The sequence below is a fragment of the Protobothrops mucrosquamatus genome, unplaced genomic scaffold (genome assembly GCF_001527695.2).
Source record: "Protobothrops mucrosquamatus isolate PMUCROS unplaced genomic scaffold, P.Mucros_1.0 scaffold2405, whole genome shotgun sequence".
In the NCBI taxonomy this organism is placed as follows: domain Eukaryota; kingdom Metazoa; phylum Chordata; class Lepidosauria; order Squamata; family Viperidae; genus Protobothrops; species Protobothrops mucrosquamatus.
In genome coordinates, this window is record NW_015388477.1 from 59,128 (window position 1) to 74,146 (window position 15,019).

Consider the following 15,019-nt stretch of genomic DNA (forward strand, 5'->3'; position numbering starts at 1 on the left):
TACCTTTATAGACATTGTTAGAAATCAGGCTGGGATCAATGGGTCTCCTCTGAGGTTGGATTTGGACAAAAAAATCAAGGTGGCTGCTATGATTATCCAATTAAAGCACCACCCTCCTTTTTGCCTGCATTGTCCATACAACATATGGAACCATGGCATGTTGCACGTCCAGTGCATACAAAAAAGGAGATGGAGCTTCAACCCCATAGATGCCCTCATTCCACCAAATGTCATTTAAATCCAGGAAGACCTCCAGCATGGGGGAAGTATAAAATAAAGTGATTAAAAAGAAAATAACGTAGTGCTTTAATTGTGTTTTAAAGGGGAATTATTGTGTTTGTCACTGAATCCTGTATTTTGTTTACCGGTTGTGTTTTAATTATGTGAGCTGCTCAGAGTCACAGATGTGGGATGGGCAGCTATATAGAATGAATGAATGAATGAATGAATGAATGAATGAATGAATGAATGAATGAACCAGAGAAGCATTTTTTTTCAAAATACTTGGAGGTTATTTGAAATTACAATAAATGAAACTTAATCACAATGCATTCCATAGCATTCCATAAGAAAAACATCCTTGGGATCGACCAAATCAGTAGGGCTTCTTTTGCATCAGTTATTTTATTTTTGAGAAGTCAAGTGTGACTCTGTTGGACCTTTTCTTGGCAATTCCTCGCTTGCATCCCCACAGGGTGTTTCATTCAGTGTCCCAGCTGCAGCCCTCACCATGAAAGCAGCGATGAAGATCTGCTTCTTCACTTCTTCCCAGGCTTTCTGTTGGTCAGCCTTATTATCGATGTCAAATAGGGCATCGTAGATCCCGGGGAAGGACACTCCAGCATACTTATTGTGACTGTTTGGAGCAAAGATGATGTGTCTAGAAAAGGGCAGTAATGTCAATTAGCCCTTGGAATCCCATTATTTAGAACAGAAGTTCTCAAGCTTTGAAATAAATCTGCGTTCTCTAACCTGCTGCCTTCAAAACATTAGGAAGAATTTAACTGAACCAGGCAAAAAATAAAAGCTCATCTAGTCTACATTCGGTGTCCCATCATCAACAACCAGATGCGTTCGGTAAACCAACAGGATTAGATTGGTGGGGAAAAGATCTCTTTTGAAGAAGAATTTAAGATTTGTTTTTAAGCAGCATTTCAAAGATTAGGAGACACTAAGCCTTCTCCTCCGTTGTCTAGTCTTCATATCTCAACTGACCATCTTTATACCTGATAGAATGACCTCCACCGTTTATTTAGATTTCATTACCTTTCAGGCAAATATGTGGAAGTTTTTCCAAACAAATCCAACATGTCATGATGGATAAGGCAATTCTGTTAGTTAAAAACTTGCGTGCGAACCAATATCTGCATTTCCTGCGTCGGATGAGGAGAGCCCATCTTTCTCCTTCTGTCCTGGCCACATTTTACAGACACACGATTGAGAGCATGTTTAACAAACTGCATCACTGTTTAGTTTGGTGATAGCAGAGCCTCAGATAGAAGGTCCATATAGAGAGTGGTAAGGACAGCTGAGAAGATTATAGGAAGTTCGCTTCCCGTTATTCAGGATGCTGCTTATAAGCACTATGTGCTTAGAGCTCAAAGCATTGTTAGAGACCCCACACACCTACTTTACGGTCTGTTTCTGTTGCTGCCCTCTGAGAGGAGGTTTTGAAGTATTTATAGCAGGACTACCAGATTCTGTAACAGATTTGTTTCCTATGCCGTCCGTCTGGTAAAAAGATTCTTTTTTCTCGCCATGTATATGTACACATCCAAACCAGACTGTGTTGTTTCTCTGGGTCATATATGTGTGCATATGTGGGTATATGCATAATTTATTTTATTTTATTTTTTTGTTATGTTTATGCAGTGTATGTTGGAGGTGGTTATCCTTTGAGAGCTGTATGCAACAAAATCTCATTTTAATGTATGCTGATCAGTGTGCATTTAAAGTGACAATAAAGTTATTATTGTTCTATTCTATTAGTCTAACTTTGAAGGCCATCAGTTGAGAGACCAGGGGGCTTCTTTAACTCTTGGGTGGTCACTGTGAGAACACATTGTGGACTAGATGGGCCAGGAGTCTAGTCAAAAAGAGCACTGCTTGTGTTCTTAAGATATATAAGGACTTTTAAGACCGGGAGAATGGAAAGAAGGTTGACAAGCCACCTTGAATCATTGGGTTAAGTTGGGTGGCTATAGAAATTGAAGAAATAAATATACATATATTTTTCTCCTTACCTATAAAATGGTCTGCCAGGCAATCCAAGAGGATCAATAAATGCTCTTTCCAAGAACATCAATTGATCGTTCCAAGATCTTACTTCAATTGGGCTGGAAAATAGACAATTGAAACAACAATGTTAGAGGGAACATGACTTCTGATCAGGATGCACAGACTTTTGAAAGCCAAGCAAAGGAAAGAGAAGAGTATTTTAACTGGACTTTCTAGAGCTTGCCAGGATCTCTTAAACTTCAATTAATATTAGGAGAATGGAGGCTATGGCTATCTTGTCTGAATGACCACAAAAATTAGGTGACTTACTTATTGGTGTCCACTAATTGAAGTCTGCGGTGAAAGTCATCAGCAACTTCTGAAAACGTCTTTATGGAATCCAGAAGCAAAACTGGAATAACGCAGGGGAGAAAATGCTACATTATGAGACTCTTGCTTTTACTGTTTCTGTAAAATTAGCTCAAGTGTAGAGAACCTGTGGCTCTCCAGATGTTGAATGGCAGCTCTCACATCCCTTATTACCCATGCTGTTTAGAGATATGAACTGTAATTCAGAATTTTCCATTATGGCCCAGCTAGCTGGAATTCTGAGACAGCGCTGAAACTGAGGAACTAATTGTATCATGGCAGGAAGCCCATGTAAACGAACAGTAGGAAGAGGTCAACAATTATTCACTCTAAGGTCATCTTTGTCTCACAGCAGTTAACTGAAAAAACAAAGGGTTATTTGGCAAACCAAGGTGACTGGGTTAGCAGTTGCTGATGAGGTAGGAAAAGACTAAAACGTGCATGACACGGTCTTTCCAGTATCTTGTTAGTTAATCTCTTGCCTTTGGGTGCAGTGGCTGCACTAGAAATATGAGTTATCTGCACCTTTGTTCATATTATATATATATATACATGGAATTGGAAAGGGGGATGTCAGAAGCAGCAAATACGGCTGTCTATGTTTATAAGAAGAATAATTCTGTTTTAACGGCTTGCCTCCAGTCCTGGTGATGATATATCCTATCTATTAGCCATTTATAGTTGCAATCTTGTTGCAGACTTCTCATCTTGAAGCATTAGTTTCATGAAATAATTTCATTTGCTTTTTTTCCCCCCTGAATCTATTATTTGCTTCATGGAATGACTCTAGGTCTACAGTAGCTTTAGGACTTTCCTGAAATCACAAGCAGATCTCGATTCCCTGATATTAATCTTCAACTTTTTGAGGTAATTGTCTTGGACAAAGTTCACAATCTATCTGGAGCTTACACAGTTGTGATAAGCATTTCCCTTCCCCCAACTTATTTAGCTGAAACAGTGAGGAGGTCACACCAAAAAGGATTCAATTGACTCAGTCAATTAACTCGCAGGAGGCTAAATCTAACCCCAAAGACCGGCAGGGATACACAAGTTTAAATTCCTGCACCCAGCCAAGGGAGTCATTTTGTATATTTAACACTAGCTGTACCCGGCCACGCGTTGCTGTGGCTCATTCTGGTAAAAGCGTGTGTTGCTTTTACGTCCAACAGATGGCGCTGTTTTTCAAAAAAAGCATGTTTTTACCTGTCACAGGTGTGACATTTATATAACATAGGTATATAAAAACATGCACGTATTCGAATGCAACGTTGTGTCAAAATTTCAAAGCAATCGGTGAAGAACTTTCGGAGATTTAAGATTTTGAACAAACAAACATTTACATTTTTATTTATATAAATTTCAAGAAAAAGAGCTGGAGAGAAAGTGGGGAAGTGGTGGGGAATGGGATTCCAGGAAATACAAGTAGCCCTCAACTTACAACTATTTGTTTAGTGACTGTTCAAAGTTACAGTGGTACTAAAAAAAAATTACTTACAACTGACTCTTGCACTTACCCCCCCTCCCAGCATCCCCACAGTCACGTGATCAAAATTTGGCCCCTTGGCAACCAACATGTATTTGGGAGAGAAAGAATGGCTAAAAATTAGGTATCCTTCACGCGGCTGCTATCGGGCTTCGCCCACATGAATCCCACAAGAATCCAAAATGCCCATAATTAATCTTTTTTGAAGAAATGTGAGGAAACTCTAACCAAAGAAGTCTACCAACTGCTGGGTTTCAAGATCAAGCTCTGTTTAGATCGTGGGTGGGCAACTATGGCAACTTTATGATCTGTGGACTTCAACTCCCAGAATTCCTGAGCCAACGTGAACTGAAGTCCAGAGATCATAAAACTGTCACAATGCCCAACCCTGGTTTAGAGATACAGTATCTAAACTCTTGGGCCTATATAACAGACCACTGAGGCCTCGCTTTTGCATGGAAGGCCCAGTTTTCTCTTGGGATATTTAGAACCAGACAATGAATGGTTGGAGGTATGCATAGTTTAACAAAGAGAAGGACTAGGGGTGACATGATAGCAGTCTTCCAATATGAGCCCTGGTGGTGGCGCAGTGGTTGGAATGCAATACTGCAGGCTACTTCTGCTGACTGCTGGCTGTCTGTAGTTTGGGAGTTCGATTCTCACCAGCTCATGGTTGACTCAGCCTTCCATCCTTCTGAGGTCGGTAAAATGAGGACCCAGATTGTTGGGGCCAATAGGCTGACTCTGTAAACCACTAAGAGAGGGCTGTGAAGCACTGTGTATATAAGTCTAAGTCAGTGGTTCTCAACCTTTTTAATGCCGCGACCCCCAACCGGTCGTAAGTCGAGGACTAAACCGGTCGTAAGTCGAGGACTACCCAACTGGTCGTAAGTCGAGGACTTTCCCTGCCCGAGAGCGCCGCGCATGCATGGTTCCGCCCCTTGCGCCGGCCGAGGCGTAGCTAGCAAGCGGCAGAGACGGAGCAGGCCGACCACCAGCTGGCCCAGCCCAAGGGAGATAAGGCACCCGCCGGAAAAGGGGAAAAAAATGGCGGACAGCCTTGCTTGGCAACCCCCGTGAAATGGTCGATCGACCCCAAATGGGGTCACAACCCATAGGTTGAGAACCGCTGATCTAAGTGCTATTGCTATTTGAGGAGTTGCCATAAAGAAGAGGGGGGTCAAGCTATTCTCCAAAGCACCTGAAGGCAAAATGAGAAGCAATGGATGGAAACTAATCAAGCAGAGAATCAACCTAAAACTAAGAAGAAATTTCCTGGCAGTGAGAACAATTAATCGGTGGAACGGCTTGCCTCCAGAAGCTGTGGGTGCTCCGTCACTGGACGCTTTTAAGAAATTGGACAGCCATTTGCCTGAAATGGTATAGGGCAGTGGTGGCGAACCTTTTAGAGACCGAGTGCCCAAACTGCAACTCAAAACCCACTTATGTATCATCGGGTACCGGGTGGGCGTGGCCCATTGGTTGGGTGTGGCCCATTGGCTGGGCGTGGCTGCAGTGGTAACGGCAGAGTGGGTGGGACTAAAAAGTTCAATCAATCAATTCCAACTTTGAGAGATCTTTTTTTTCCCCGCAAGAAGTTGAAATTGATTGATTGAACTTTTTTTTTTTTTGCACACGGTGGCGGAGGCCTAAAGCGAAAAGGTTTTATAAAACCCAGCTGAAGGCCTAGGACTGGGGCGATGGTGCACGTGCCCACAGAGAGGGCTCTGAGTGCCGCCTGTGGCACGCATGCCATAGGTTCGCCACCATGGGTATAGGGTCTCCTACTTGAGCAGGGGGTTGGACTAGAAGACCTCCAAGGTCCGTTCCAACTCTGTCACTCTGTTATTTTGCAATAGTCAGATTTTGTTTTTCACTGATTGCATGAGAACTCACTTTCACAACAAGTAGATCAAAGGAATCGGGGAGGAATGCTGTGTGTTATTGAAGATCCTACCTTGATGCTGGAGATTGGTTTGCTTACCTAATGATACATTGTGTGCTTCCACTGCCGCCTGATGCTTCATTGTTAGGTTGTAAATGATATCAACATAGCTATTAAGTGCCTTGGCGTAATCTCTGCAGTCGAAGGGGAGGGTGACCGCATCAGCCAGCTCAAACACCAGCCCTCCTCGCACCTGGGCCACAGCCAAATGGTTCTTGAAAGTTGGGTCATAAAACTTTTCCACAATCTCGTATGTCTCATAGACACTGTGATAAACTGGGTAGCTGCTGAACTTGTCCACTTTCTGGAAAGAAAGATGTCAGGAAATGTTTGGTTTCATTTTGATAATTTAACAATGTCCACCCATGAAGAAGTGGGGTTTGCACAATGTGTCCGACACTTACTTCAATTAGACAAATAAAATTGCTGCGTTCACAGATCTGTCCTAAAGAGCTAATATACATTTGTAGCTGAACTTGATGATCTGGATTGCAAATATGCTAAAATGGATTGTCAGATGCATTATCAGATGCACTATCGTTTCAATTTATATCTCACTTGCATTGCATTAATTACATTATTTCCCAGGGTTGAATCATTTGCTCCTTGCAAATGATAATTTTGTTAATTTGGAGAGGAGCCCATTTTTTATTCTTTTATAGATAACTCAAAGCACTGGACAAACCTGATACTCCTTCCTCCTCCTATTTTTCTCCCAACAATATCCTTCTGAGATGAGTTGGACTGATAGGGAGTGACTGGCCTAAAGTTGCCCAGCCAGCTTTCATGGCTAACACAAGACTCAAACTTACAGTCCTGCTAGCTAGGGTATTCTGAGAGTTGAAGTCCACACGTCTAACAGTTGCAAAATTAACAACAACAACAACAACAACAACAACAACAACAACAACAACAACAATAACAATAACAATAACAATAATAATAATAATAATAATAATAATAATAATAATAATAATAATAATAATAATAATAAAGTTGGAAGGGACCTTGGAGGTCATCTAGTCCAACCCCCTGCTCAGGCAGAAAACCCTACACCGTTTCGGACAAATGGCTGTCCAGTCTCTTCTTAAAAACTTCCAGTGTTGGAGCATTCACCGCTTCTGGAGGCAGGTTGTTCCACTGGTTCATTGTTCTAATTGTCAGGAAGTTTCTCCTTAGTTCTAGGTTGCTTCTCTCCTTGATTAGCTTCCATCCGTTGCTTCTTGTCCTGCCTTCAGGCGCTTTGGAGAATAGCTTGACTTCCTCTTCTTTGGGGCAGCCCCTGAGATATTGGAACACTGCTATCATGTCCCCCCCTCGTCTTTCTCTTCATTAAACTAGACCAGGGGTAGTCAACCTTGGCTCTTTTATGACTCGTGGACTTCAACTCCCAGAATTCCTGAGCCAGCTGTGCTGGAATTCTGGGAGTTGAAGTCCACAAGTCATAAAAGAGCCAAGGTTGACTACCCCTGAACTAGACATACCCAATTCCAGCAACCGTTCCTTATATGTTTTAGCCTCCAGTCCCCTAATCATCTTTGTTGCTCTTCTCTTTTTAGAGTCTCAGCATCTTTTTTACATCGTGGTGACTAAAACTGGATGCAGTATTCCAAGTGTGGCCTTACCAAGGGGTTGTAAAGTGGTATTAACACTTCACGTGATCTTGATTCTATCTCTCTATTAATGCAGCCCAGCACTGTGTTGGCCTTTTTGGCAGCTGCAGCACACTGCTGGCTCCTATTTAAGTGATTGTCCACTAGGACTCCGAGGTCCCTCTCACAGTTACTACTATTGAGCAAAGTACCCCCTATACTATACCTGTGCATTTGGTTTTTCTTGAGAAACACTAGTGTTATATGAGCTAGATCATTTTCGTCAATCTTCCTTTATTATGTTGCTTCTTTTACTCTGTATTTTATTATCATGTTTGAGGATTTATTTCTTTATTTTGCTTATTATTTCTTGTTATTGGGCCTTTGACTGTAAATCAATCAATAAATAAGAAAAGTGATTCAATAAGCAGCTTTGTAGATCTTTAATATCTATTTTTATAGCTAGATGGTATAAGCTATAAGGTGAGACCCAAATTATATTTTACTTAGTACAGTATCATTTTGGGCTTTCAATCAGATTTCTGCAAACAGGGTCCTGGATTGTACAGCTTGAGATGGGAAAGGCCATCTGTTTTCCACTGGAATTAAATTCTGAGGTAATTTACATTTTCTGAACAATTGGGAAATACTTGAGATAAGAAAAATGGACCTTCACAGGTAATTCTTATCTTTGAAGCGGAAAGATTTCAGATTCTTCATATGGAATTCTTGCAGCTTTCTCTGTTTGGGCATTTTTCAGATGTCCTGCCCTGCAGTTCCCACAATCCGCAGCCAACATCTGGAGAGTTTTAGATTGCAGAAGGCCGTTTCAATTGGATTTCTTCGTGCTATTCTTTGAACAGAGAGCAGGTTTGGTGGTTAAGGAACCAGACTAGAAATCAGGAGACCGTTAGTTCTAGTTCTGCTTTGCTTACATACAAAGCCACCTGGGAAATCTTAAGCCAGCCGCTCTCTCTCATCCCTAAGAAGGAGGCAATGGCAAATCGCTTCCAAAATCTTCCCAAGAAATCTGCAGGGACTGGTCCAGGCAGTCACCAGCTGTCAACGCTGACTCGAAGGCACCACCCTCCCGAAAAGTTATTTGAACACACTTACAAAGTTTTTAGTGTAACGGGCTCTACCAGAAGCAATTCCCAATCTTTGGAAAAAGACTTCAAAATCATTGCCAGAACCCAGTTTGTTTATCCTGTTGGAAATAAAATAGGGAGGGGAAGGGGAACAGGTGGTGTAAGAAATTATACAATTATTATTTTAATGTGAGACACTAGAGATCTCAAAAAGTTTCTGTACAATTATCTATCCATCTCCATCTCTGTAAGGTATTGGCCACAACAGTTTTAAATCACTTGCTTAATATCTGACCTACATTGCTGTATTGTTTAACAGTTGCTGTTACTGAAAGCCAGACTGGCTATCTCCAAGCTAATAATGAGGTTTGGGGCGGGAAACTCTTACTTTAAACCAGGGGTGTCAAACTGCCGGCCCGCGGGCCGGTTTCATCATACCTGACCCGTGCCCACCCCATTGCCGGCAATGGCGAAAAAGCTCCGATACGTTGCGCGATGTCACGTGACGTCGCGAATTTGACATGGCTGCTTTAAACCTATTGGTTGCCACCTAGAGGCTAACTGTATAAATAGCTGTGCAGCAGACTTTAGGGCTGCTTCTGTTCGGAGTTAATAAACTTGTTTGCTGTTTCAACACTGCCTCATTCAATGCCTAAAGAACCAAAGATATAACAATCCCTTCCTTCTTTTCTCTTTATAAAGCTGACCTTTATCATTTAGAGAGGAAAGCGGGGAAGAAACTGGGCAGTCTAGTAGTGTGTAGATCATAGAGAGGGGGGAAAAGTTGGATGCATATCTGCATATGTTCTGAAACTTAGATGTGGGGGGGGGGGACAAATTGAATAACTTTGCCTGAGCAATGGATCTACACAACTTTTCTACTGTGAGCATCATGTGGAAGAATACTCACTTTATTTATTTTATTTATTTATTAGATTTGTATCCTGCCTTTATTACTTTATAACAGGGGTGGACTTCAACTCCCAGAATTCCTGAGCCAGCCACGCTGAGGGGAAAGGGAGAGGTTTCCAAGCTGAGCCATGCTGGCTCAGGAATTCTGGGAGTTGAAGTCCACAAGTCATAAAAAAGCCATGGTTGCCTACCCCTGCTTCCTAAGTATAACTCAAGGCAGCAGACATACCTAATTGTTCTTCCCCCTCCTGTTTTTCCCACAACAACCCGGTGAGGTGGGCTGGGCTGATAGAGAGTAACTGGCCCAAAGTCACCCAGGCTGCTTTCATGCCTATGGCTAAACTCGAACTCCCAGTCTCCTACTTTTTAGGCCAGCACCTTAACCAGTACACCAAACTGGCTCTTCTGCTTTCTATCTTCCAGAATAGGTCCCAGTGTATTTGGACTTTCACTTTTGTATTTGCATCTCAGCTGCTACCAAAAATCCACTCCCTTCTCCCCAAGACAACTCAGCCTCTGATCTTTGCCTTTCCCATTTTGGCATTTACCTTGGGAAGCCTTTATATTCCCTTGATGGGTTTTTCTCATACCAGCTTTCAAAAAGAGATTTGCCTTCAAATCCTTCATCAGGGCTTGGTATCTAAGAAGATATGCATTGTGTTAATGAAACTGTAGAATAAAGGGATGGCATACCATCATTACCAAGTGCCATAGTGGCACAGTGGTTAGAATGCAGTATTGCAGGCTAACTCTGCCAATTGCCAGCAGTTCGATCCTGACCAGCTCAAGGTCGACTCAGCCTTCCATCCTTCCGAGGTCGATAAAATGAGGACCCAGATAGCTGGGGGGGGCAATATGCTGCCTCTGTAAACCACTTAGAGAGGGCTGTAAAGCACTGTGAAGCGGTATATAAGTCTAAGTGTTCTTGCTCTTGCTAACTTTTTCAACAAAAATTGTCTGGAGCCAGGTGACCTCAGGAAAAGGTGCTGTTGCTTTACCATGTTGCAAACAGATGCTATATTTGCAATCCAAAACAACCTTTGGAGATTGAATCTTAAGTGCTGTGTGTATTTAATGTTGCAAGGGTCTAAATGGGAAATGTGTAACGTAGGCTTTTTCAACCGGTTTCCTCCAGTTTATATTATACAACTCCCACAATGCCCAGGGGGGTGTTATTTTGGAATCCAACACATGTGGACAACACCACACTGAAGGAGGCTGGTGTCTGACACAACTTGCTTTTGTATAGTCATAGATTGTGGGCTACAAGCTATCTTACCTACTTAATCGTGAGGGCAACCCCCTATGCAAAATTAGATTTGCTGACACTGCATTCCTAAGCTACCAGCTTTGGTGCACCATCATTATCCAAACCACATGATTCTTATTTTTCAAGGTACCATATTATTTACATACCTAGCAGAAAAGTGGCTGGTTTAAATTATTGTTATTCAGGAAGGCCTCTTTTTTTCAGACAAAGTATGAGCTCAACTGAAAATCACGCTCAAACACACCGTATTGTCCAGTCTAGAAGGACATTCCATCCAGACTGGTGTTTCTCAACCTCAGCAAGTTTAAGAAGTGTGGACTTCAGCTGCCAGAATTCCCCAGCCAGCATGTTGAAGTCCATACATCTTAAAATCGCTGAGGTTGAGAAACACCAGTCTGGATGGAATGTCCTTCTAGACTGAACAATACGGTGTGTTTGAGCGTGATTTTCAGTTGAGCTCATACTTTGTCTGAAAAAAAGAGGCCTTCCTGAATAACAATAATTTAAACCAGCCACTTTTCTGCTAGGTATGTAGACCAACTTGAGCTGCAGATATCAATTCTGCCCTTTGAGTCTTTAATCGTCTCATGTTGAGATTTCAAGATTAAACTTGTACAGGCTAACTCTGCCAACTGCCAGCAGTTCGATCTTGAATTTGCAGGATTTCCCTTCACATCTTCAGCATGATCCTAAGAAAATATATGTTTGGCTTAAGATACTACACATCTTTATGCTCTAAATTGCCTTCCAATTGGAAATATTGCCCAGAAATACAATCTATGCCAAAAATCTGCAAACTTAGCATCTTTAAGACTTGTGGACTTCAACTCCCAGAATTCTCTAGCCAGCTGGCTGGGGAATTCTGGGAGCTGAAGTCCATACATCTTACTGTTGCCAAGTTTGGAGGCCCCTGGTCTATGCTCTTATCTTATCTTTTTCAGAAAAGACTCCTATTTATGAAAGGGAGCCATTTTCCAGCCTGTTGAAAAAGTTTACAACTGTAGAATTGAGTTTTTCTAATATTCTTTTGTGCCACATTAAAGGTCTGAACATTCTGACATCAGGTTTTATTTAGTTAATTTATTCTACCTTTTAAAGTTTCTTATGGCTAGAAAGTGGGTTCCAACATCCTGGTTGGGATATTATTTACTTCTTGATTATTGGTCTAGAGCAGGGGTAGGCAACCTTGGCTCTTTTATGACTCGTGGACTTCAACTCCCAGAATTCCTGAGCCACCATGGCTGGCTCAGGAATTCTGGGAGTTGAAGTCCACGAGTCATAAAAGAGCCAAGGTTGCCTACCCCTGGTCTAGAGTTAATTTTGGTGTAGATACCCCAATCAAGGAACTACCAACTCAAGCAAGCTAAGAGCAAACAACAGCCTTACTAAGGAACGAACAAAAACACTCCCACTAACACTGATAGGTCAAGCTACTAGTGTCAAGCTTGAAGCACATGCACAATGTTGCCACCCTTACTGCTTCTTAGCTTGCCAACACACTAGCGGGGAAGAGAGGGGGGAAATGGAACGCAGACTCCAGACAACAAGAAATCTAACCGTGTGAACCAAGGACGTTTCAGCATGTGTTTACCAACCCACATAGACACTTTCTCATAACAAACTTTTGACACCTGATTCGACAATGGGACATGCCCTAATAAGGGGAGGGAGAAGTGTGTGTTTTAATTGTAGCAGTTTGTGCAGGAAATAACCAGAGCTGGTTTTGCTTTCAATCGTGCCAAAATGATGTTCTCAATAAAGTTTTGCATAAAGAGATTGGATTGTCTCATCGGTGGTTACTTGGTTGGGTTCGTTAGTCAGAACCTTGACAACTAGTATATAAAAAGAGAGCAAACCCTATTCCCTTCTGGCACTGATGATGTTATCTAGCTGGGTAATGAAATGCCTGCAAGAAAACAACCAAATTGAGAGACCACCAAGGACACCACAACATGGGAAATGTTTCAGAAAAGACCCTCCCTAGTATTCCAGAGACTGAAAAGAGAGGAGAGACAAGATTGATGTCAGATTTGCAAGGTAGTTCAGAAAAGATGCACACCTGGGTGAACTAATCCTACTTTACGACAAACCTTCCTCCTCCGTCTCCCAAGGTTATTCTCACATACTATTACACATGACCGCTTGTAGTTTAGCAAACTAGAGAAATGGAGTCTTTCAGTGAAGAAATGCTGGTGGCCATATAACCCAGTCATTTTTAAAGAGTTTTGCGAAACCTCAATAAAAGAAAGGGAAAGTTGACATTTTCAGCAGTGTACCAATAAAAGAATGTGCAAATGGGATCCTAAAACACCTGAGACAGCAGAGATATCCATCTTTGTGGCAGAGAATAGAAACCAGGATGAATCCAGTTAGGTTGAAGATGTGAAGCTCCCAAGAACCTTACAGAGAATTGTTCTGAATTCTTCTCCAAAACTATAAGATATTGATCTGTGACTTGACAGTACATCCATATTTTACCTCTTTAGTTAGATTGTATACCAGGCTATGCATCGATGGGGTACAGTCAACTCGAAGGGTGTAGTTGCCTGAAAGAAAAGGACAGCATCTTTACTGTATTTTGGGAGGAATTTTTTAAAATAATTTTTATTTGGGGGAAACCCAACCAACAAAGTTTGAATGTGGATTTCTATTGTTTTTATGTTTCTGATTTTTTTTAATGGTTTTGGATTTTAACAAAATTATATAGTTGGAAGAGACTTTGGAGGTCTTCTAATCCAACCTCCTGCTCAAGCAGGAGACCCTATACCATTTCAGACAAATGGTTGTCCAATCTTCTTATTAAAAACCTCCAGTACTGGAGGCAGCCGCAACTTCTGGAGGTAGGTTGTTCCACTGATTAACTGTTCTCACTTTCAGGAAATTTCTCTTTAGTTCTAGGCTGCTTCTCTCTTTGATTAGTTTCCATCCATTTCTTCTTGTTTTGTCTTCAGGTGCTTTGGAGAATAGGTTGACCCCCTCCTCTTTGTGGCAGCCCCTCAAATGTTGGAAGAGTGCTACCATGCCACCCCTAGACCTTCTCTTCACTAGACTAGGAATACTCAGTTCCCACAGCCTTTCATCGTATGTTTCTAACTGCTCTGTCAAGGAATTTGACCTTAGTTCTCAATTTCTTTAGAGTAAAAAAAATGTATCTGTCCAAAGGAATACAAATGTCTATGGTTGTAAAAAAAAACTGTATCAAAAATAGTTGAACTGGTTGGATTAGTTTAGCTTATTAGATTCCCTTTTGCTATGAATCCAATACAAGGATTTAGATACTTTCTGGGGAGGATGCATTACAGGTAGTCTTCAAGTTACAACTGTAATTGAGCCTGGCTATTATGTTTGTAAGTCATGATGTTCATAAAGTGGGACCCCACAGGGCCAGGCTCAAATTAATGAACATTTTTGTGGGAATTAATAAGTGAATGCATTGTTCACTGTGGGGCAGGTTTTGCTAGGAACCAGAAGTGAATACTGGTTTTTGACAAAACCGTTGTAAATCATGGATATGTGACCTCGGGGCACTACAAATTGCCATAAAGGCAACCTGGTTGCCAAGTAGCCAAAATGCAGTCATGTGACTTGGGGTGAATAACATTGGAACGTCAGAACTGGGTCATAAATAGTTTTTGGGTAGACGGTCCATCATCACTTCAAATAGTCATTAAGTGATCTATTGTAAGTCAAGGATTTCCTGTACAAAAAAAGAAAATGAGAGAGACAAGAATCGTGATCCTTAAGCTGTGGCTACTTGTGACATTTTACCCTGCATATTCAAGAAGTAATTTCTAGGAAAATGTTTCTCAACTTCTGCTACTTTAAACTGGGAGAATTCTGGGAATCGAAGTGTGTGTATGGCTTAAAATTACAGAGGTTGAGAAATACTGATCTGGGTATTACAATTAATATTAACAATCACAGAATATTCCAAAGAATGTTTCAGAGCTGGCTTAAATCATTTTGTAAAGAATAAAATATCACCTAGCTGAAAATTTCTACACACCAAAGCCAACAGCGTGGCAGCTGAATTTTACCTTATCACAACTCTAGCTTAGCAAGTAAGTTTCAGGAAGCAAGTCATGCAGTATACAAAGCTCTATTCTCCAATTTTTAAAAAAAAAATCATTGGGAGGAATAACC

At 41.4% G+C, this 15,019-nt stretch overlaps 1 protein-coding gene across 1 annotated transcript in view; it reads right to left on the reverse strand.

The window, feature by feature from the left end:
• Positions 1-527: 527 nt before the first annotated feature.
• The window catches only part of LOC107295569 (putative N-acetylated-alpha-linked acidic dipeptidase), a 33,147-nt gene continuing 18,655 nt past the window's right edge, over positions 528-15,019 (reverse strand). Inside the window, exons 12-18 of the mRNA XM_015824881.1 lie at positions 13,355-13,422; positions 10,155-10,246; positions 8,723-8,813; positions 6,054-6,318; positions 2,548-2,629; positions 2,244-2,336; positions 528-880 (exon numbers count right to left, since the gene is read on the reverse strand). Of these exons, the coding sequence (XP_015680367.1) occupies positions 625-880; positions 2,244-2,336; positions 2,548-2,629; positions 6,054-6,318; positions 8,723-8,813; positions 10,155-10,246; positions 13,355-13,422 (947 nt within the window). The 3' untranslated portion in view covers positions 528-624. The remainder of the gene's footprint in view (positions 881-2,243; positions 2,337-2,547; positions 2,630-6,053; positions 6,319-8,722; positions 8,814-10,154; positions 10,247-13,354; positions 13,423-15,019) is intronic.